The 17,699-nt window shown below is 47.8% G+C and overlaps 1 protein-coding gene across 1 annotated transcript; it reads right to left on the reverse strand.

Moving 5' to 3' along the window:
• Positions 1–1,343: 1,343 nt before the first annotated feature.
• Positions 1,344–16,304, reverse strand: DCAF8 (DDB1 and CUL4 associated factor 8). Its single transcript, XM_044272340.1, has 12 exons — positions 16,189–16,304; positions 15,187–15,908; positions 10,991–11,131; positions 10,432–10,526; positions 10,244–10,354; positions 10,070–10,142; positions 9,540–9,597; positions 8,587–8,694; positions 7,945–8,075; positions 5,813–5,932; positions 5,195–5,311; positions 1,344–2,801 (listed from the first exon to the last, which is right to left on the reverse strand). The coding sequence occupies exons 1-12, from the start codon at positions 16,235–16,237 to the stop codon at positions 2,682–2,684; spliced, it is 1,845 nt and encodes a 614-aa protein (XP_044128275.1). The 5' UTR covers positions 16,238–16,304; the 3' UTR covers positions 1,344–2,681.
• Between the last annotated feature and the right edge of the window lie 1,395 nt (positions 16,305–17,699).

Below are 17,699 nucleotides of genomic sequence, written 5' to 3' on the forward strand. Positions count from 1 at the left end.
GGTTCAGCGATGAACCCCGACAACCCATTAATAGAACACAGAAATGTGGAGGAAAAAAAAAAATTATGAAAAATACCCAAATTTCGGAATTAATTTACATAGTCATTCACGGTCTTTCCACAATGACAGCAATTATAAAAATAAATTGGGAGGGGGGGGGGGGGGGGATTATATAATGTGAACCTACAACTTGTAACAGCCTATTGCACTGACCACTTGGAACACCTTCCATCAAAAGTCCCTTGTTTGCTAAACTTTGTTATAATAAAAGAAATACAATTTAAATAAAAAAAAATATATAAAAAATGTATGAAATATAAGAAAATGCATATTGAAAGTGAAGAAATCCCAAGCTCGGCTTTAGCGTTCTTTTGAAATTGTAAGAAAAAAATAAATGACAGATAATTGTGCTAATAAAAGTTTATTGTATTGAATTGTAACTTGTTTGTGTTGTGGCCATTTCTGCGCTTCCAATAAAGAGGACATTTGGGTTGACATGGAAATTTCTGACTAGTAGAAAGGCCATTAACATTCTGGCTGTCTGCAACCACCACTAGGGGGAGCTTTGGAGCGAACTGCATACTGTTATACACTGAAGCCAAACATCGCATGCAGCAAGTTCCCCTAGTGAGGGCTGCAATGTCTATCAGTATAAAATAGCTCCCCCTAGAGGTGGCTGCTAGAATGGGAGGTCTACATCTATGAAAAAGGATTTGGAGCTCTTAAAGAAAAAATCAGCAGAAAATTATTAAATTGCGGATTCGCAATACGGCAACGGGACACCTACGTTCGTGGGCAGGAGGCCCAACTGTCACAGCTTCTAACCCTATAGATCAGCATTAATGGGGGGGGGGGGTTTAGCCCACAGGTCCCAAATTCCACTGCCTTAAATGAAGAGATAGTCATCCTGCCAATAAGCCTTCCGCAAGCACGTAGGTCTCTTCCTAGGCCAGCGACGTCACCGTATGTCGGTCACTTGACTAGGAGCAGCTCACTACCATTCAAGTGAAAGGATCTGAACTGCATTACCAAGCACAGCACTGACAGCAGCTCAAAATAGCTGATCAGTGGGGGGTGTCAGGTGTCACACCCCGCTGATCTGATATTGATGGCCTATCCTGAGGATAGGCCATCATATTACTGTATAACCCCTCTAATGAACTGTGAAACCAAAATAATGTAAAACATAAGAAGCCACAGTCACTAGCAACACAGTCATCGACAAAAACAAACAAAACACAATTCCCAGCTGGAAATAAATGAATTATAATAAAAGTATCATATGAAAAACACAAACGACCCATAAACTCCCCGCCCCCGATTCAAATAAACCAAGCAACTGCTGAATGAACGTCTCTTATTGCATTTATTTCTATATAATATATAATATTCATTTCTTTAAACTTAATTCGCAACTTCATAAACATCCAGCTGGATAGAGTCATAAAACAGTGATAAAGCAAAGCCATTTACTGCTTCACAATCCTCAAGTTTGGTTCAGCCAGAACATTAAATTGTCGTTGGAGAAAGGAGGTTTTTTTTTACATTTTATATATATATTTTTTTTTATAGAGGTTTAATGAAAATTGTAGAGAAAAATAAAACAAAAAAAAAACCTGAAAAGTGCAAACAATCGCATTATATACACAGTATTCCGCCAGGTAGGAAAAAAAAAAAACAAAAAAAAAAAAAACCCCACCATCGACTCGAGGGAGTAAAGGATCTGATGAGGAACCGCCCGCTAGATGCATCGAGACGAGAAAGCTCTGCGCCAAACTAAAGAAAGGTTTCTGATCGTGAACGAACTACCTGAATTTTCAACATGGCGCCCACCAGCCAAACGTTACCATTGTAGATTTTTACAAAATAAGCCAGAATACAATCTAAGCCGCCCCCCCCCCCCCGGTGGAGCGAAACAATAGTCAGCCGATGACTTCACTAGAACTTCGTTGGTGCTCTCGAGGGGCATATGCTACAAAAGGATGGAATCAAACAAAAAAAAAGCAAAAAGACCCCCCCCAAAAAAACTATGAATTTCCCCCCCCATGCAAATTTTTTTTTTTTTAACCCACACACGACCTGACTTAATATAACAGGATCAAAAAAAAAAAAAAAAAAATTCAAAAACACACAATGAAGAGGAACCTTCGAGAAACCTTGGGGTGGCGAGTACAACCTGGCTACAAGTGGCCGTTTTTTTTTGTAGAAACAGAAAAATACAAAAATAATGCTTACTCTCCCTCCTGTCGCTAAGTTTTTCATTTTTATTTTTTTATTATTTTTATTTATTTTTTTAATTCCGACAGTCCCGATTTCCTCCGGGGGGGCGCCATAGACTCTCAAACTGCTGGTAATCAAACAATCTAGAAGGAGTTCGGATAGTGGCGATAGACGCCGGTCCTGTGGTGTGGATCCCCCCTTCGCCCTTCTCGCTCTAAAGCTGACACATCTCCAAAGTGCAGTTATGCAAAAAGCAAAAAAGTCCGCCCCGTTCCAAAAAAAGGGAAAACAAAAAATAAAATAAAAAAATCCTGGGGCGCAAGAGGAACAGCGTGGCTTCTTACACTATAGTCCTAGAACTTTGAAAAAAGCTGAAAAATGTCCGTTAGTAAAGTACTCCCTGCCCTCGGCGGAGGAAGAGGAAGTTCCACGTCAAAAAAGTAGAACGCGAACGAGGAGGCTCATGATGGGATGCACTGGACTCGATCGGGACCCTCTTCATCATCGTCAGAACTGTCGGAGCTGCTGGGGGAGTCGTCGGACTCGGCTTCGGCTGTGTTCAGGCCAGGATCTCTTCTCCTCTGCGTGGACAGGGATTATTTAAAAAGGTAAAAAAGTATAATAAAATAAAAAACTGGTATTCTGTAGGGGCTCGGCTAAAATGCTAATTGCTAGTGGTGCGATCACAGTAATCCAGGAATGGAAATTTTTTACTTTTGTATTTTTTCCTTGCCTTTCCCGAGAAGATGAGTCAGTGGAGAACGATGACACGAAAGCATCATCTCCGCACCTGCAGCGCTCCTCGAGAACAACAAAAGCTACAGCACACAACCGGCAATTTACAGCCATCGAGTATCCAAGGCTTCGCTCTGCGCAACACAAGGGAACTGATGAGTAGCGCAGGCGGAGTGCTGTGAACCTTGGGCGGGCGCATTATCTGGAAAGGAGGGGAGGGGGTCGGGGCAGCTTCATCACCTACAGATTAGGACGATGGTCTCCAACTGGTGAGGGAACTACCCCACACAGCGTGACAAGCTTAGAGCTCACCTATCTGTCCAACGGAATTATAACCTGTCAATTAGCGCCAGTGTGCGGCACATCCCTGGCAGCTTAGCATCTATCCAGACGCCGTGAGCGAGCGGTGCCATAATTACCCATAAATAACGGACAGGTGTTAGTGTTTTTACAAGATACACAACAAACTTACTGCACTGAGCTGTGATGAACCGCTTACGTTACCGTACATAGGAGGCAGTATTATAGTAGTTATATTCTTGTACATAGGAGCAGTATTATAGTAGTTATATTCCTGTACATAGGAGCAGTATTATAGTAGTTATACTCTTGTACATAGGAGGCAGTATTATAGTAGTTATATTCTTGTACATAGGAGCAGTAATATAGTAGTGATATTCTTGTACATAGGAGCAGTATTATAGTAGTTATATTCTTGTACATAGGAGGCAGTATTATAGTAGTTATATTCTTGTACATAGGGGCAGTATTATAGTAGTTATATTCTTGTACATAGGAGTAGTATTATAGTAGTTATATTCTTGTACATAGGAGGCAGTATTATAGTAGTTATGTTCTTGTACATAGGAGGCAGTATTATAGTAGTTATATTCTTGTACATAGGAGGCAGTATTATAGTAGTTATATTCTTGTACATAGGAGGCAGTATTATAGTAGTTATATTCTTGTATATACTAGCAGTATTATAGTAGTTATATTCTTGTACATAGGAGGCAGTATTATAGTAGTTATATTCTTGTACATAGGAGGCAGTATTATAGTAGTTATATTCTTGTACATAGGAGGCAGTATTATAGCAGTTATATTCTTGTACATAGGAGGCAGTATTATAGCAGTTATATTCTTGTACATAGGAGGCAGTATTATAGCAGTTATATTCTTGTACATAGGAGGCAGTATTATAGCAGTTATATTCTTGTACGTAGGGGCAGTATTATAGCAGTTATATTCCTGTACATAGGAGCAGTATTATAGTAGTTATATTATTGTACATAGGAGCAGTATAATAGTAGTTATATTCTTGTACATAGGAGCAGTATTATAGTAGTTATATTCCTGTACATAGGAGCAGTATTATAGTAGTTATATTCTTGTACATAGGAGGCAGTATTATAGCAGTTATATTCTTGTACATAGGAGGCAGTATTATAGCAGTTATATTCTTGTACATAGGAGGCAGTATTATAGCAGTTATATTCTTGTACATAGGAGGCAGTATTATAGTAGTTATATTCTTGTACATAGGAGCAGTATTATAGCAGTTATATTCTTGTACGTAGGGGCAGTATTATAGCAGTTATATTCCTGTACATAGGAGCAGTATTATAGTAGTTATATTCTTGTACATAGGAGGCTGTATTATAGTAGTTATATTCTTGTACATAGGAGCAGTATTATAGTAGTTATATTCTTGTACATAGGAGCAGTATTATAGCAGTTATATTCTTGTACGTAGGGGCAGTATTATAGCAGTTATATTCCTGTACATAGGAGCAGTATTATAGTAGTTATATTCTTGTACATAGGAGCAGTATTATAGTAGTTATACACTTGTACATAGGAGCAGTATTATAGTAGTTATATTCTTGCACATAGGAGGCAGTATTATAGTAGTTATATTCTTGCACATAGGAGCAGTATTATAGTAGTTATATTCTTGTACATAGGAGCAGTATTATAGTAGTTATATTCTTGTACATAGGAGCAGTATTATAGTAGTTATATTCTTGTACATTGGAGCAGTATTATAGTAGTTATATTCTTGTACATAGGAGCAGTATTATAGTAGTTATATTCTTGTACGTAGGAGCAATATTATAGTAGTTATATTCTTGTACGTAGGAGCAGTATTCTAGTAGGTATATTCTTGTACGTAGGGGCAGTATTATAGTAGGTATATTCTTGCGCTCGGTAACTTTGGAGATAATCTGGTACTCACCCTGCGATGCCCCCTTTGCCGAAGATGGTGCATGAGAAACCAGAGCATGTGGTTATCAAACAAGTCTGCGTGATGTAGACTGTCCTCATCCCTCTCCCGCTTATTCTTCTTAATGACCTGGAAGAAGATGGCAGGGGTGAACTATTTCTGCCACTATCCCCCACATAGCTTTCTTCGGACCCCGCATTCCCAGGGCCGGATTAGTGATCATTTCTGCTCCAAGGACTGTGCTGAATTATAAGGAATGGATGGGGACTGCCTGTAGCAACTCTCCAAAAAGGTGGTAGAGCCACATCTTCCACACTTCAGCACACAGTCCAACGCTCATGAAGGGCCTCGTGCACATTGTCATCTGGGGTCATCCAAATGCCCCCTGCAGTGTGACTATTACCGCTGTCTGGGGTGTACATGTCCTCCCTCCTCAAAAGGAACGAGGTTACATTGCGCTACTCTGTTTTGCATCTCATCCCCCTGGAGCGGTGACTACAGCGCCATATGGATTGGAGATGAGATCACTGCTGAGCTGACTAATTGGGGCCCACACATTCGGAGGAAGGCGTTAACCCCTCAAGTGCTGTAGCCGACATCTGGGGAGAAGGAAGATTGTCCCCGACTCACCTCTTTCAGGCCGTCTAGCTCAGTCGGATCCTTGGACGTGGGGAGCCAGATCTTCACGTCGTAGTCTAGGCCGCTGGTTGCCAGGACGGGCAGGTGGGGGTGAGGCTCCAAGCAATTCACCTGTGAAGACACCATGAGGTCAACCTCTAGAACAACCACATCTTCAGGCTAGACTATAACAAAGTAACCATAACCACCATCATCCCCAAAATGATACAGATGAGACATCGAACATCTCATGTGACCTCCTATTAGCCACCATTTAGGTTAGGGTTAGAGGGATGTGGGGAGTAGATCTTGACAAATAAGTCATCTTTCACGATGCAGCCCAGGTTTTTTTGGTCCCCCCCCACTGAAAGACGTACTCCTCTCCAGTTCGCCGTCACATCAGGGGCCGGCTCCTCTGGCGCCATCATTGTATATTCCTGCAGGAGCCATATAGAGCAGTGCCCCCTCCTGACATACAAGATGGAGGTATCAGAGCTAGACTAATTATAGGATTACAGGCCGGAGCTCGGCACCCTCCTCTGATAAATGACCTGTCTGGAGGCGAAGCAAGAAACTAATCCGGAAAATAACGCCGCGCCAGACACAGATCCCCTGAGGAGCGGCAGCGCTGTGAACAAACGGCCGCCGGGTTCTCCACACCAAGTGTAATTTATGACCGCGTGTGAACGCGCTGCGCCCGCGGGAAGTGAAGGGGTTATCTGCAGCTTAAAACGAGAGTTATCATCAGTCAGAGCGGCCACAATCCTGCAAGACCTGGATATAGGGTAATGTGGCGCTTGCACGGTGAACGCACCTCCGTAAAGGCGGACATTGATAGATCACAAAGCTCAGATAGGCGTGTCCCCCCGACCCCAGTCTCGAGGCTGTTGTGAAGGTACAGGAGGCTGCGCAAGCGCGGTTCTTTCCATTCTATTCTATGGGAGTACTGAAAATACCTGAGTGAATAGAGAGGGCATAGCCACGAGATGGCGAGGGGGATTAAAGGGGTTGTCTCACCTGGAACATTGGCGGCATGTCGCTAGGACAGGCATGCTCAACCTGCGGCCCTCCAGCTGTTGTAAAACTACAACTCCCACAATGCCCTGCTGTAGGCTGTTCGGGCATGCTGGGAGTTGTAGTTTTGCAACAGCTGGGAGGGCCGCAGGTTGAGCATGCCTGGTCTAGAACAAAGCTCGCAGAGAGAGAACAAGAGCGCACTGAGCAAGCATGGCCACCACTCAGTTCACTTCTGTGGGACTGCCAGAAATAGCCGAGCCAGCGCTAAGCCAATGAATGGAGGGCGCCGGCGCATGCGCTCTTGTTCTCTTTGGGGGCTTCGCTCTAAAGTCACATCTCTGGGACGAGCACCTAGGGTTACCAATGTTCCAGGTGAGATAAACCCCTTAAAAAGGACCCCTGTTCTCTTGGTGAGACCTGTGAAATAACCATCAGTGGGTGTGCTCTTCCTGCTGCTCCTCCTCCCCTCTCACAGCACAGACATACACAGCGAGGAGCAGCAGGTGCATCCCCCCTCCTCCCCTTACGGAGCTCGGGAAGGCGGAAAAGAACCGACTCTCGGGAAGGCGGAAAAGAACCGACTCTCGGGAAGGCGGAAAAGAACCGACTCTCGGGAAGGCGGAAAAGAACCGACTCTCGGGAAGGCGGAAAAGAACCGACTCTCGGGAAGGCGGAAAAGAACCGACTCTCGGGAAGGCGGAAAAGAACCGACTCTCGGGAAGGCGGAAAAGAACCGACTCTCGGGAAGGCGGAAAAGAACCGACTCTCGGGAAGGCGGAAAAGAACCGACTCTCGGGAAGGCGGAAAAGAACCGACTCTCGGGAAGGCGGAAAAGAACCGACTCTCGGGAAGGCGGAAAAGAACCTACTTTTGGGAAGGCGGAAAAGAACCTACTCTCCCCCAATAAGCCCTGTGGCTGGCTTCTGGGCAAGCGATGGACGCGTTACAAGACACGGCTGATAAATGCCTAGTAAGGAGCTGTGCAGCTGTGTGTCCATGGAAGCCAGTCATGAAGGTCGCTATTACATGACTGCAAGCAGAGAATTGTGTGCAACATTGAAACAAAAAGTCAGTTATCGGGATTGCTTCTGGAAAATCCCACTGGCTTGTATGGTACTCCTCCTTACCACTCCGCCCTTGTCACCGTCCATGAACTGCACAATCTGACAGGAAGACTTCTCCCACAGGAAGATGTGCCCGCAGTCGCTGCCGCTCACCACAAACTCGCTCTTTGGCCCGTAGAAGTTGACTCCTTTCACTAAAAAGTTGAAAAAAAATATATGCATATTTATCAGGCATCATCCTGCAGACCCTACTCTATGGTGCAAGAAACTACAACCCCCAGCATTTCCTATCCCGGACAACCGGATCAGCTCCGCAGACACGCAGACTGCAAGGGTTAAGGTTTGCAAGGCGGCATTATTAGCATAAAACGGAAAAGAAGCACTTAGCTGGAAATATTTAATGAGCTCGCGCAGATTTTCACAAAAGGCAGTCGTAATGAGAAGAGAGAAAGAAAAAAAAAAAAAAAAGAAGTGATGTGTGAGGGGATGTCGCCTGCAGAGCATTGCATAACCCGGCTACAGACGGCACGGCAGGGGGAGGGTTAATGAGCAATCACAAAGGCTGGCATAATCAGCACTGGGAAGGGTTCTGCTCTTCAGCGCCCTCTGCTGGACAGAAGCGTTACTGCACATTATAAAATACAAGCCAATGAGAACACTACAACTCCCAGCTCTACAAGAGCGTTCCGGAAGACAGCGCCTCACCTGTGGCGTTATTCCGGTGGCCCTTGTACCTCTTTATGTACTGCGCCCCGTCACTGTGAGAGGAGTTGAACAGGTAGATGTCTTCATCGTTATAGCTGGCAAGGAGCTCTGGAGACCAAAAAGTAAGACGGATGAGAAGACGACTCGACTTTTAGGAGCCCTTTAATTTAAGAACCTATAGGATGACCTGTGCCGAGGAGCGAGTGGGTGCAATATCTCCCCCCAGGAGAAGGTCATACGTTTTAGACTAAGCATTGGTCCATTTCTCCCAGCCCCCCTATAACCATCGGGGCTTGGGTTCTGAATGGGGAGAGCTCATCTTCTCGAGAATCAAATGACTGCACATGTTGAAGTGCAAAATGCCCGATCCTTCTCTGCCCCGACTTCTATGGGCAAAGGGGATTAATATAAATGCATAGGGACCGTTTTAGGAGCCAGCACCGTGTTAAAAAGGATCATGTGACCCCCTCTGCTCTCCTGAATAGCTAGAAAGGCTCCTCGGGGGCGGTACTACATGACAACTCACTTTCTAATCTGCCAATAGGGGGCGAAATTGCAAAAACATTAAAGGTATTTTTCCCGCCTCCCCGAGTACGCTCTCTACATTGTGACACCAGCTTCAGGTATTGAAGGGACCGCCCGTTACTCCTCGCACCGGAGAACATTAAAGTCCGGTGAGGTGACTGCATTCACAAACCTGCTTCAGGTTTCGCTCTTCTAAAATCCTGGTCTGGAGGAGCCAACAAACATGGCCGCTGCACATATGCCAACCAGTGGTGGTGGCTCCTGTACCAGGGTCAGCACAGGCAGCAGGAACCTCATCTTTTTAACCCCTTAAAGGGCACGTCCATTTCTGCAACCCTATTTTTTTTTATTTATTATTGCATCCACACAAGGTGAACGATATACACCCCTTAAATCAAAAGGATCCGGGAGAGGCGGACGTCACTCACCTGTCCCATCATGGCTGTACACCAGGCAGGTGATATTTGCTTTTGCATCACTTGTTACCTAGAACAGAAACACGGATAACTGGGAGGGTCCTGGCGCCCCCTGCTGGCTGTACTGGTCAGTACTACAGTGAATGTGAGAGAGAGTGCCCCCTCTACTGGTCATTGGCAGATTTTCAGCCAAGCTGTACATCAATGCCGCAATGACCACAGGGAAGATTTTGGGGGGCTTCTGTCAACCCTTTGTAATAACCCCTCAGCATTGTCACACACAGGGACCCCCCACGATTAACTGAATCAATGGATTCCCCGGGGACCCCAGAGCAGCGACTTACAAGATAGGTGATAAGTGTAGTATCGCTGGGGAGCCCCCGATCTGAAGGGAGCGGTGGTCCCGCACACACAGAGCAGAGTACGTCACCGCTGCGCCAGGCTCATCGAAGACCCCGTTCTAGGGATCACACATTTACCTCCTATCCTGTATGTGTGATCACTGGTCGTAAAGGGGTTAAGTGCGTCCAGGTAGCACTCACCAGGTGATGAGGACAGAACTTCTTCAGGACGCCATTGTTCTCGTTCTCGTTGATTTTCCGCTGGTCGTAGATCCTAGGAGAGGGGCAGAAGGGTGAATGACTCCAGGAAAGCTGGGGGCTATAACGGGCCTCACTCACAGCCCCCAGCCCCTCCGGTTCTGGATAATGGCTCACCGAACAAACTGGTCTCGACCTCCGACAGCGAACTGGTAAGTGTTGGCGGGATTGACGTAGATGGTGTACAGGCTGACCTTCTTCTCCTTCTCCTTGGTGACTACGAGTCGCCTTTACAGGGGAAATGGCAGGTGAGGAGGAGACAGTGACAAGCGGCAGCGAGGGCGTATAGACAGAGCTGTACTCACGAGGCCGGCCGATCCTGCCGCAGGTCAATGGTGAAGACCACGGCGTCCTCGCCGGCCGACAGGAAAGTGCATGGAGAGTCTGGTTCAAGGGCGAGCTGAAATCAGAGCCATAGGTTGTGTCATCTCTAGCCAAACGTAACACTGCCCATCCTGGGCCTCCTGGTTCATGAGCAGAATGCCAGTCTAAGGCCTCATGCACACGATCCGCAAAAACTGAAAGTCGCCAGTGTGCCTTGCGCAATTTGCAGAACGGAACGGTGGCCCATTGTAGAAATTACTATTCTTGTCCGCAAAACGGACAAGAATAGCACATCTTATTTATTTTTTTGCGGGACCGCGGAACGGAGCAACGGATACGGCCCCATTGAAGTGAATGGGTCCACATCCCAGGCGCAAAAACTGCGGCTTAGATGCGGACCAAAAAAACGGTCGTGTGCATGAGGCCTTAGAAGAATCTTTCAAGGAACATGCCAAGTATGAATATGGTTTTTATCTACTTCCTAATAGAGCAGAGATTCAGTGTAAAGCATAGGCATCATCTGGGCCGTCATTTACCCACCTTATGTGAGGCCCCTTTGTGCTGTGCCACCCGTTTTGTGTTTTTGCAGCACTGAATGGCTGAGAGTTCAGCGACGCGGACCTGCCCATCGCGCGCGCACATCGCCAGTGTGGAGTCTCCGCTGTTGGGAAGGAATTTTGCCTAAAAAAACAAGTAAAAAAGGGACAGACTGAAATACACGTTTCGAGCGTGTCGCTGGGGGGGGTCTCCTCTTCATTTAGATTTAAAACAATATACTATAAAACTGTATACTACATACTATACACTACATACTATATACTACATAGCCCAGGGCTTGACAGGTTTCCGTGGAATCAAGGAGCCGGCTAAAAAAAGTTAGGCCTTATTTTCAGCGACAAAAATATCACCTCTTAAATTAACATATAAAGAAGTCTAGGACCAAACAACATGGGCATTAACAACACATACAGCGGCAGCGTACAGCACCGCACACACATATACAGCGGCAGCGTACAGCACCGCGCGCACACATACAGCGGCAGCGTACAGCACCGCGCGCACACATACAGCGGCAGCGTACAGCACCGCGCGCACACATACAGCGGCAGCGTACAGCACCGCGCGCACACATACAGCGCAGCGTACAGCACCGCGCGCACACATACAGCGGCAGCGTACAGCACCGCGCGCACACATACAGCGGCAGCGTACAGCACCGCGCGCACACATACAGCGGCAGCGTACAGCACCGCGCGCATACATACAGCGGCAGCGTACAGCACCGCGCGCACACATACAGCGGCAGCGTACAGCACCGCGCGCACACATACAGCGGCAGCGTACAGCACCGCGCGCACACATACAGCGGCAGCGTACAGAACCGCGCGCACACATACAGAACCGCGCGCACACATACAGCGGCAGCGTACAGTACCGCGCGCACACATACAGCGGCAGCGTACAGCACCGCGCGCACACATACAGCGGCAGCGTACAGCACCGCGCGCACACATACAGCGGCAGCGTACAGCACCGCGCGCACACATACAGCGGCAGCGTACAGCACCGCGCGCACACATACAGCGGCAGCGTACAGCACCGCGCGCACACATACAGCGGCAGCGTACAGCACCGCGCGCACACATACAGCGGCAGCGCACAGTACCGCGCGCACACAAACAGGGCAGCGTACAGAACCGCACGCACACATACAGCGGCAGCGTACAGTACTGCGCACACATATACAGCGGCAGTGTACAGAACCGCACACACACATATACAGCGGCAGTGTACAGAATCACACACATACAGCGGCAGCGTACAGTACTGCGCACACATATACAGCGGCAGTGTACAGAACCGCACACACATACAGCGGCAGCGTACAGAACCGCACACACACATACAGCGGCAGCGTACAGTACCGCGCACACATATACAGCGGCAGCGTACAGTACCGCGCACACATACAGCGGCAGCGTACAGAACCGCACACACATATACAGCGGCAGCGTACAGTACCGCGCACACACATACAGCGGCAGCGTACAGTACCGCGCACACACATACAGCGGCAGCGTACAGTACCGCGCACACATATACAGCGGCAGCGTACAGAACCGCACACACATATACAGCGGCAGCGTACAGTACCGCGCACACATATACAGCGGCAGTGTGTAATATGTTTATTTATTGTTTATATATTTTATATGTGAAATTGGGAAAGGGGGGGGATTTATAAAAATTTTTTATTTCTTTTTCCTTTCTATTTAATAACTATTCACCCCTTAGGGCTAGAACCCTTGTCCTATCCCCCCTGATAGAGATCTATTACAGTGAATAGGATCTTACACTCTCCCTGCTGCCCTGGGCTTTGTGCACACGGCAGCAGGGAGCTTACCATGGAGGGGTTCAGTAGTGTCCTGGCTGCCATGGTAACCGATCGGAGCCCCGGGATTACACTGCTGGGGCTCCGATCGGACCTGCCACTGCCACCAATGAAGAGGAGGGAAGGGGATCCTGTGGCCACTGCATCCAATGAATATAACAATAAGGGGGGCGCCTGTGGCCACTGCATCCAATGATTTTAATACTGGGAGGTTGAGAGGGGCAGTCGCACTGCGCCACCAATGATAATTAACCCTTAATACAGGAGGTGGGTACTGGCAGCAGATCAGCAGCAGTTGATCGCAGCTCCCTGTCAGAGGCAGCGTGACGGCGCCTGCCTCCTGTATTATGTGTTAAATACTTCTTAAGTATTAGGCTACACAGAGCGGCGCCCAGAGATGTCCCAGCACTTACTATTATTCCTGGGCCCTGCTCCGTTCGCCCACTGTGCCCCATTACTGTCTCCTGCTCCGTATGCTAATTACTATCAGAGCAATGGGGAGGAGACATCAGCTTCTATAGTGGGCGTTCCTTCTCCCTCCGCTGCGATTGGACAGAGCTACAGCCAGGAAGAAGGAACGCCCACTAGTGAAGATGATGTCTTGAGCAGCATCCAGTGAGCGGGCGGGGCGGAACCGGGTAACTCCTTCCCTTCCAGACTGTCCAAGAAGTCCACGTAGAGGCGGCGGAGTGCCGGGAGCGCCCCGGATTACCGGGGGAAAGCCATGTGAGGGCAAATTGTCGAGCCCTGGTATAACTACTATAATACTGCCTCCTATGTACAAGAATATAACTACTATAATACTGCTCCTATGTACAAGAATATAACTACTATAATACTGCCCCTATGTACAAGAATATAACTACTATAATACTGCTCCTATGTACAAGAATATAACTACTATAATACTGCCTCCTATGTACAAGAATATAACTACTATAATACTGCCCCTATGTACAAGAATATAACTACTATAATACCGCTCCTCTGTAGAAGAATATAACTACTATAATACTGCTCCTATGTACAAGAATATAACTACTATAATACAGCTCCTATGTACAAGAATATAACTACTATAATACTGCTCCTATGTACAAGAATATAACTACTATAATACTGCCTCCTATGTACAAGAATATAACTACTATAATACTGCTCCTATGTACAGGAATATAACTACTATAATACTGCTCCTATGTACAAGAATATAACTACTATAATACTGCTCCTATGTACAAGAATATAACTACTATAATACTGCTCCTATGTACAAGAATATAACTACTATAATACTGCTCCTATGTACAGGAATATAACTACTATAATACTGCTCCTATGTACAAGAATATAACTACTATAATACTGCCCCTATGTACAAGAATATAACTACTATAATACTGCCCCATATGTACAAGAATATAACTACTATAATACTGCTCCTATATACAAGAATATAACTACTATAATACTGCTCCTATGTACAGGAATATAACTACTATAATACTGCTCCTATGTACAAGAATATAACTACTATAATACTGCTCCTATGTACAAGAATATAACTACTATAATACTGCCTCCTATGTACAAGAATATAACTACTATAATACTGCTCCTATGTACAAGAATATAACTACTATAATACTGCCTCCTATGTACAAGAATATAACTACTATAATACTGCCTCCTATGTACAGAATATAACTACTATAATACTGCTCCTATGTACAAGAATATAACTACTATAATACTGCCTCCTATGTACAAGAATATAACTACTATAATACTGCCTCCTATGTACAGGAATATAACTACTATAATACTGCTCCTATGTACAAGAATATAACTACTATAATACTGCCTCCTATGTACAAGAGTATAACTACTATAATACTGCTCCTATGTACAAGAATATAACTACTATAATACTGCTCCTATGTACAAGAATATAACTACTATAATACTGCCTCCTATGTACAAGAATATACCTACTATAATACTGCCTCCTATGTACAAGAATATAACTACTATAATACTGCCTCCTATGTACAAGAATATAACTACTATAATACTGCTCCTATGTACAGGAATATAACTGCTATAATACTGCCCCCTATGTACAAGAATATAACTACTATAATACTGCCCCTATGTACAAGAATATAACTACTATAATACTGCCCCTATGTACAAGAATATAACTACTATAATACTGCCTCCTATGTACAAGAATATAACTACTATAATACTGCCTCCTATGTACAGGAATATATCCGCTATAATACTGCCTCCTATGTACAGGAATATATCCGCTATAATACTGCCCCCTAGGTGGAAGTACCTGAAACACGTTGCTCTTGTGACCACTCTCGAACTCCAGCACAGGCTTCCTCTTCACCCAGTCCCACACCACCACCTTGAGGTCGTCGCTCCCGCTGGCCAGCCACGTCCCCCGCTGGTTGAAGTGCAGGGTGTTGACGCACCCCAGGTGACCCTCCAGGCCGTGCAGTAGTCTGAACCTCTGTACGAAGCCTCGGGCTCCGCAGGCGTCGTAGATGAAGCGTCTGCTACTCCCTAGTTCCCGCTGCCTCAGGGCGCGTATCGCCTTCCATCGCGGTCGGGGGAGGGGAGTTTTCTCGGACAGCACCCAGTCTTCTAAGGCTTCCTCGTCGTCAGAGGAGTCCTGCTCATGGTTGGCCCGCTTGCGCTGGGCTCTCAGCCGCAGCCGGGTCGCCTCGTCTTCTTCGTCGTCCTCTTCTTCGTCTAGATCGTGGGTTCGGTTGATAACCAGGTCCTCCTCCTCTTCTACGTCCTCCTCTTCATCGTCCTCGGAGTGGGTTCGGTTGATGCCCCGGTTCTCGTCGTTAATGGAGTAGTGGCCGGTGTCGTCCATGCTGTCCTCTCCAGAACTCTCGGAGCTGTCTCCGCTCTCGGCGCGGTTGGTGCCGGTCTCGTCACCGGTGAGGCTCAGGCTCATGTCTGACGCCTCCACCTCAATCCCAGAGGAGTTCTCCCGGCCTTCATCTGCTCCGGACATGTCCTCGGGGCTGCTGGACAAACTACCTGCAGAGTCAGAGGAAATAAATACCGTAAGACTCTGTCACGTACGGGGGTCCTCCAGCTCCATGGCCCCCTCCATAGCAGATCCAAGTTCTAAGCAATGTACTAAGGGAATATTAGAATTTGGGTGGAGGCCTCCTTTATAATGCACGCAGTATAGTTTATATCTTCATCACCAACAGGTGGCGCTCTTCTACTAGACGTCAATGTACTGAATAAAAGGGAAACTCTGGGGAAAGGTCTCATCCCCCACGAGAGGATCCCCCGCCCGTCCTCCACTCACCATTCGTCAGATCCGTTTTTCCTTCAGCCATTTCTCCGCTGAACGACATGATGAGGACGAAACCTGCAGAGAGGAGAGGAGGGGTCAAATCAGGCCACCATGCTGACTGTCTCCCAGCTGTTAGGCCCCCTGCACACGGCCGTTGTTCACAGCCGTGTGCGGGCCGTGGAACCGCGGCCTGGATCCCTCCTGAGAGCAGGAGCGCACGGCGTCACTGGTTGCTATGACGCCGTGCGCCCCCTGCTGCCGCCGCAATACAGTAATACACTGGTATGATCTATACCAGTGTATTACTGTACTGTGCCGGCAGCAGGGAGCGCACGGCGTCATAGCAACCAGTGACGCCGTGCGCTCCTGCTCTCAGGAGGGATCCAGGCCGCGGTTCCACGGCCCGCACACGGCTGTGAAACACGGCCGTGTGCAGGGGGCCTTATCCAAGATAATCACAGGGGCATCCATCTAATACATATACCAGTACAGAGGGAGGGGGAACCCCCATATACCAGTACAGAGGGAGGGGCGCCCCCATATACCAGTACAGAGGGAGGGGGAAGAGGGGGCACCCCCATATACCAGTACAGAGGGAGGGGCGCCCCCCATATACCAGTACAGAGGGAGGGGGAAGAGGGGGCACCCCCCATATACCAGTACAGAGGGAGGGGGAAGAGGGGGCACCCCCCATATACCAGTACAGAGGGAGGGGGAAGAGGGGGCACCCCCCATTATACCAGTACAGAGGGAGGGGGGAAGAGGGGGGCACCCCCATATACCAGTACAGAGGGAGGGGGAAGAGGGGGCACCCCCATATACCAGTACAGAGGGAGGGGGAAGAGGGGGCACCCCCATATACCAGTACAGAGGGAGGGGGAAGAGGGGGCACCCCCATATACCAGTACAGAGAGGGGGGAGGGGGCACCCCTATATCAGTACAGAGGGAGGCACCCCATACACCAGTACAGAGGGAGGGGCGCCCCCATATACCAGTACAGAGGGAGGGGCGCCCCCATATACCAGTACAGAGAGGGGGGAGGGCACCCCTATATCAGTACAGAGGGAGGCACCCCATACACCAGTACAGAGGGAGGGGCGCCCCCATATACCAGTACAGAGAGGGGGGAGGGCACCCCTATATCAGTACAGAGGGAGGCACCCCATACACCAGTACAGAGGGAGGGGCACCCCCATATCAGTACAGAGGGGGGGTGGAGAGAGGGGGCACCCCCATATCAGTACAGAGGGGGGGGAGGGGGCACCCCCATATCAGTACAGAGGGGGGGAGGGGGCACCCCCATATCAGTACAGAGGGGGGGAGGGGGCACCCCCATATCAGTACAGAGGGGAGGGAGGGGGCACCCCTATATCAGTACAGAGGGGAGGGAGGGGGCACCCCCATATCAGTACAGAGGGGGGAGGGGCACCCCCATATCAGTACAGAGGGGGGGGGGAGGGGGGCACCCCCATATCAGTACAGAGGGAGAGAGGGGGCACCCCCATATCAGTACAGAGGGAGA

Source organism: Bufo gargarizans, chromosome 11, assembly GCF_014858855.1.
Source record: "Bufo gargarizans isolate SCDJY-AF-19 chromosome 11, ASM1485885v1, whole genome shotgun sequence".
Classification (NCBI taxonomy): Eukaryota; Metazoa; Chordata; class Amphibia; order Anura; family Bufonidae; genus Bufo; species Bufo gargarizans.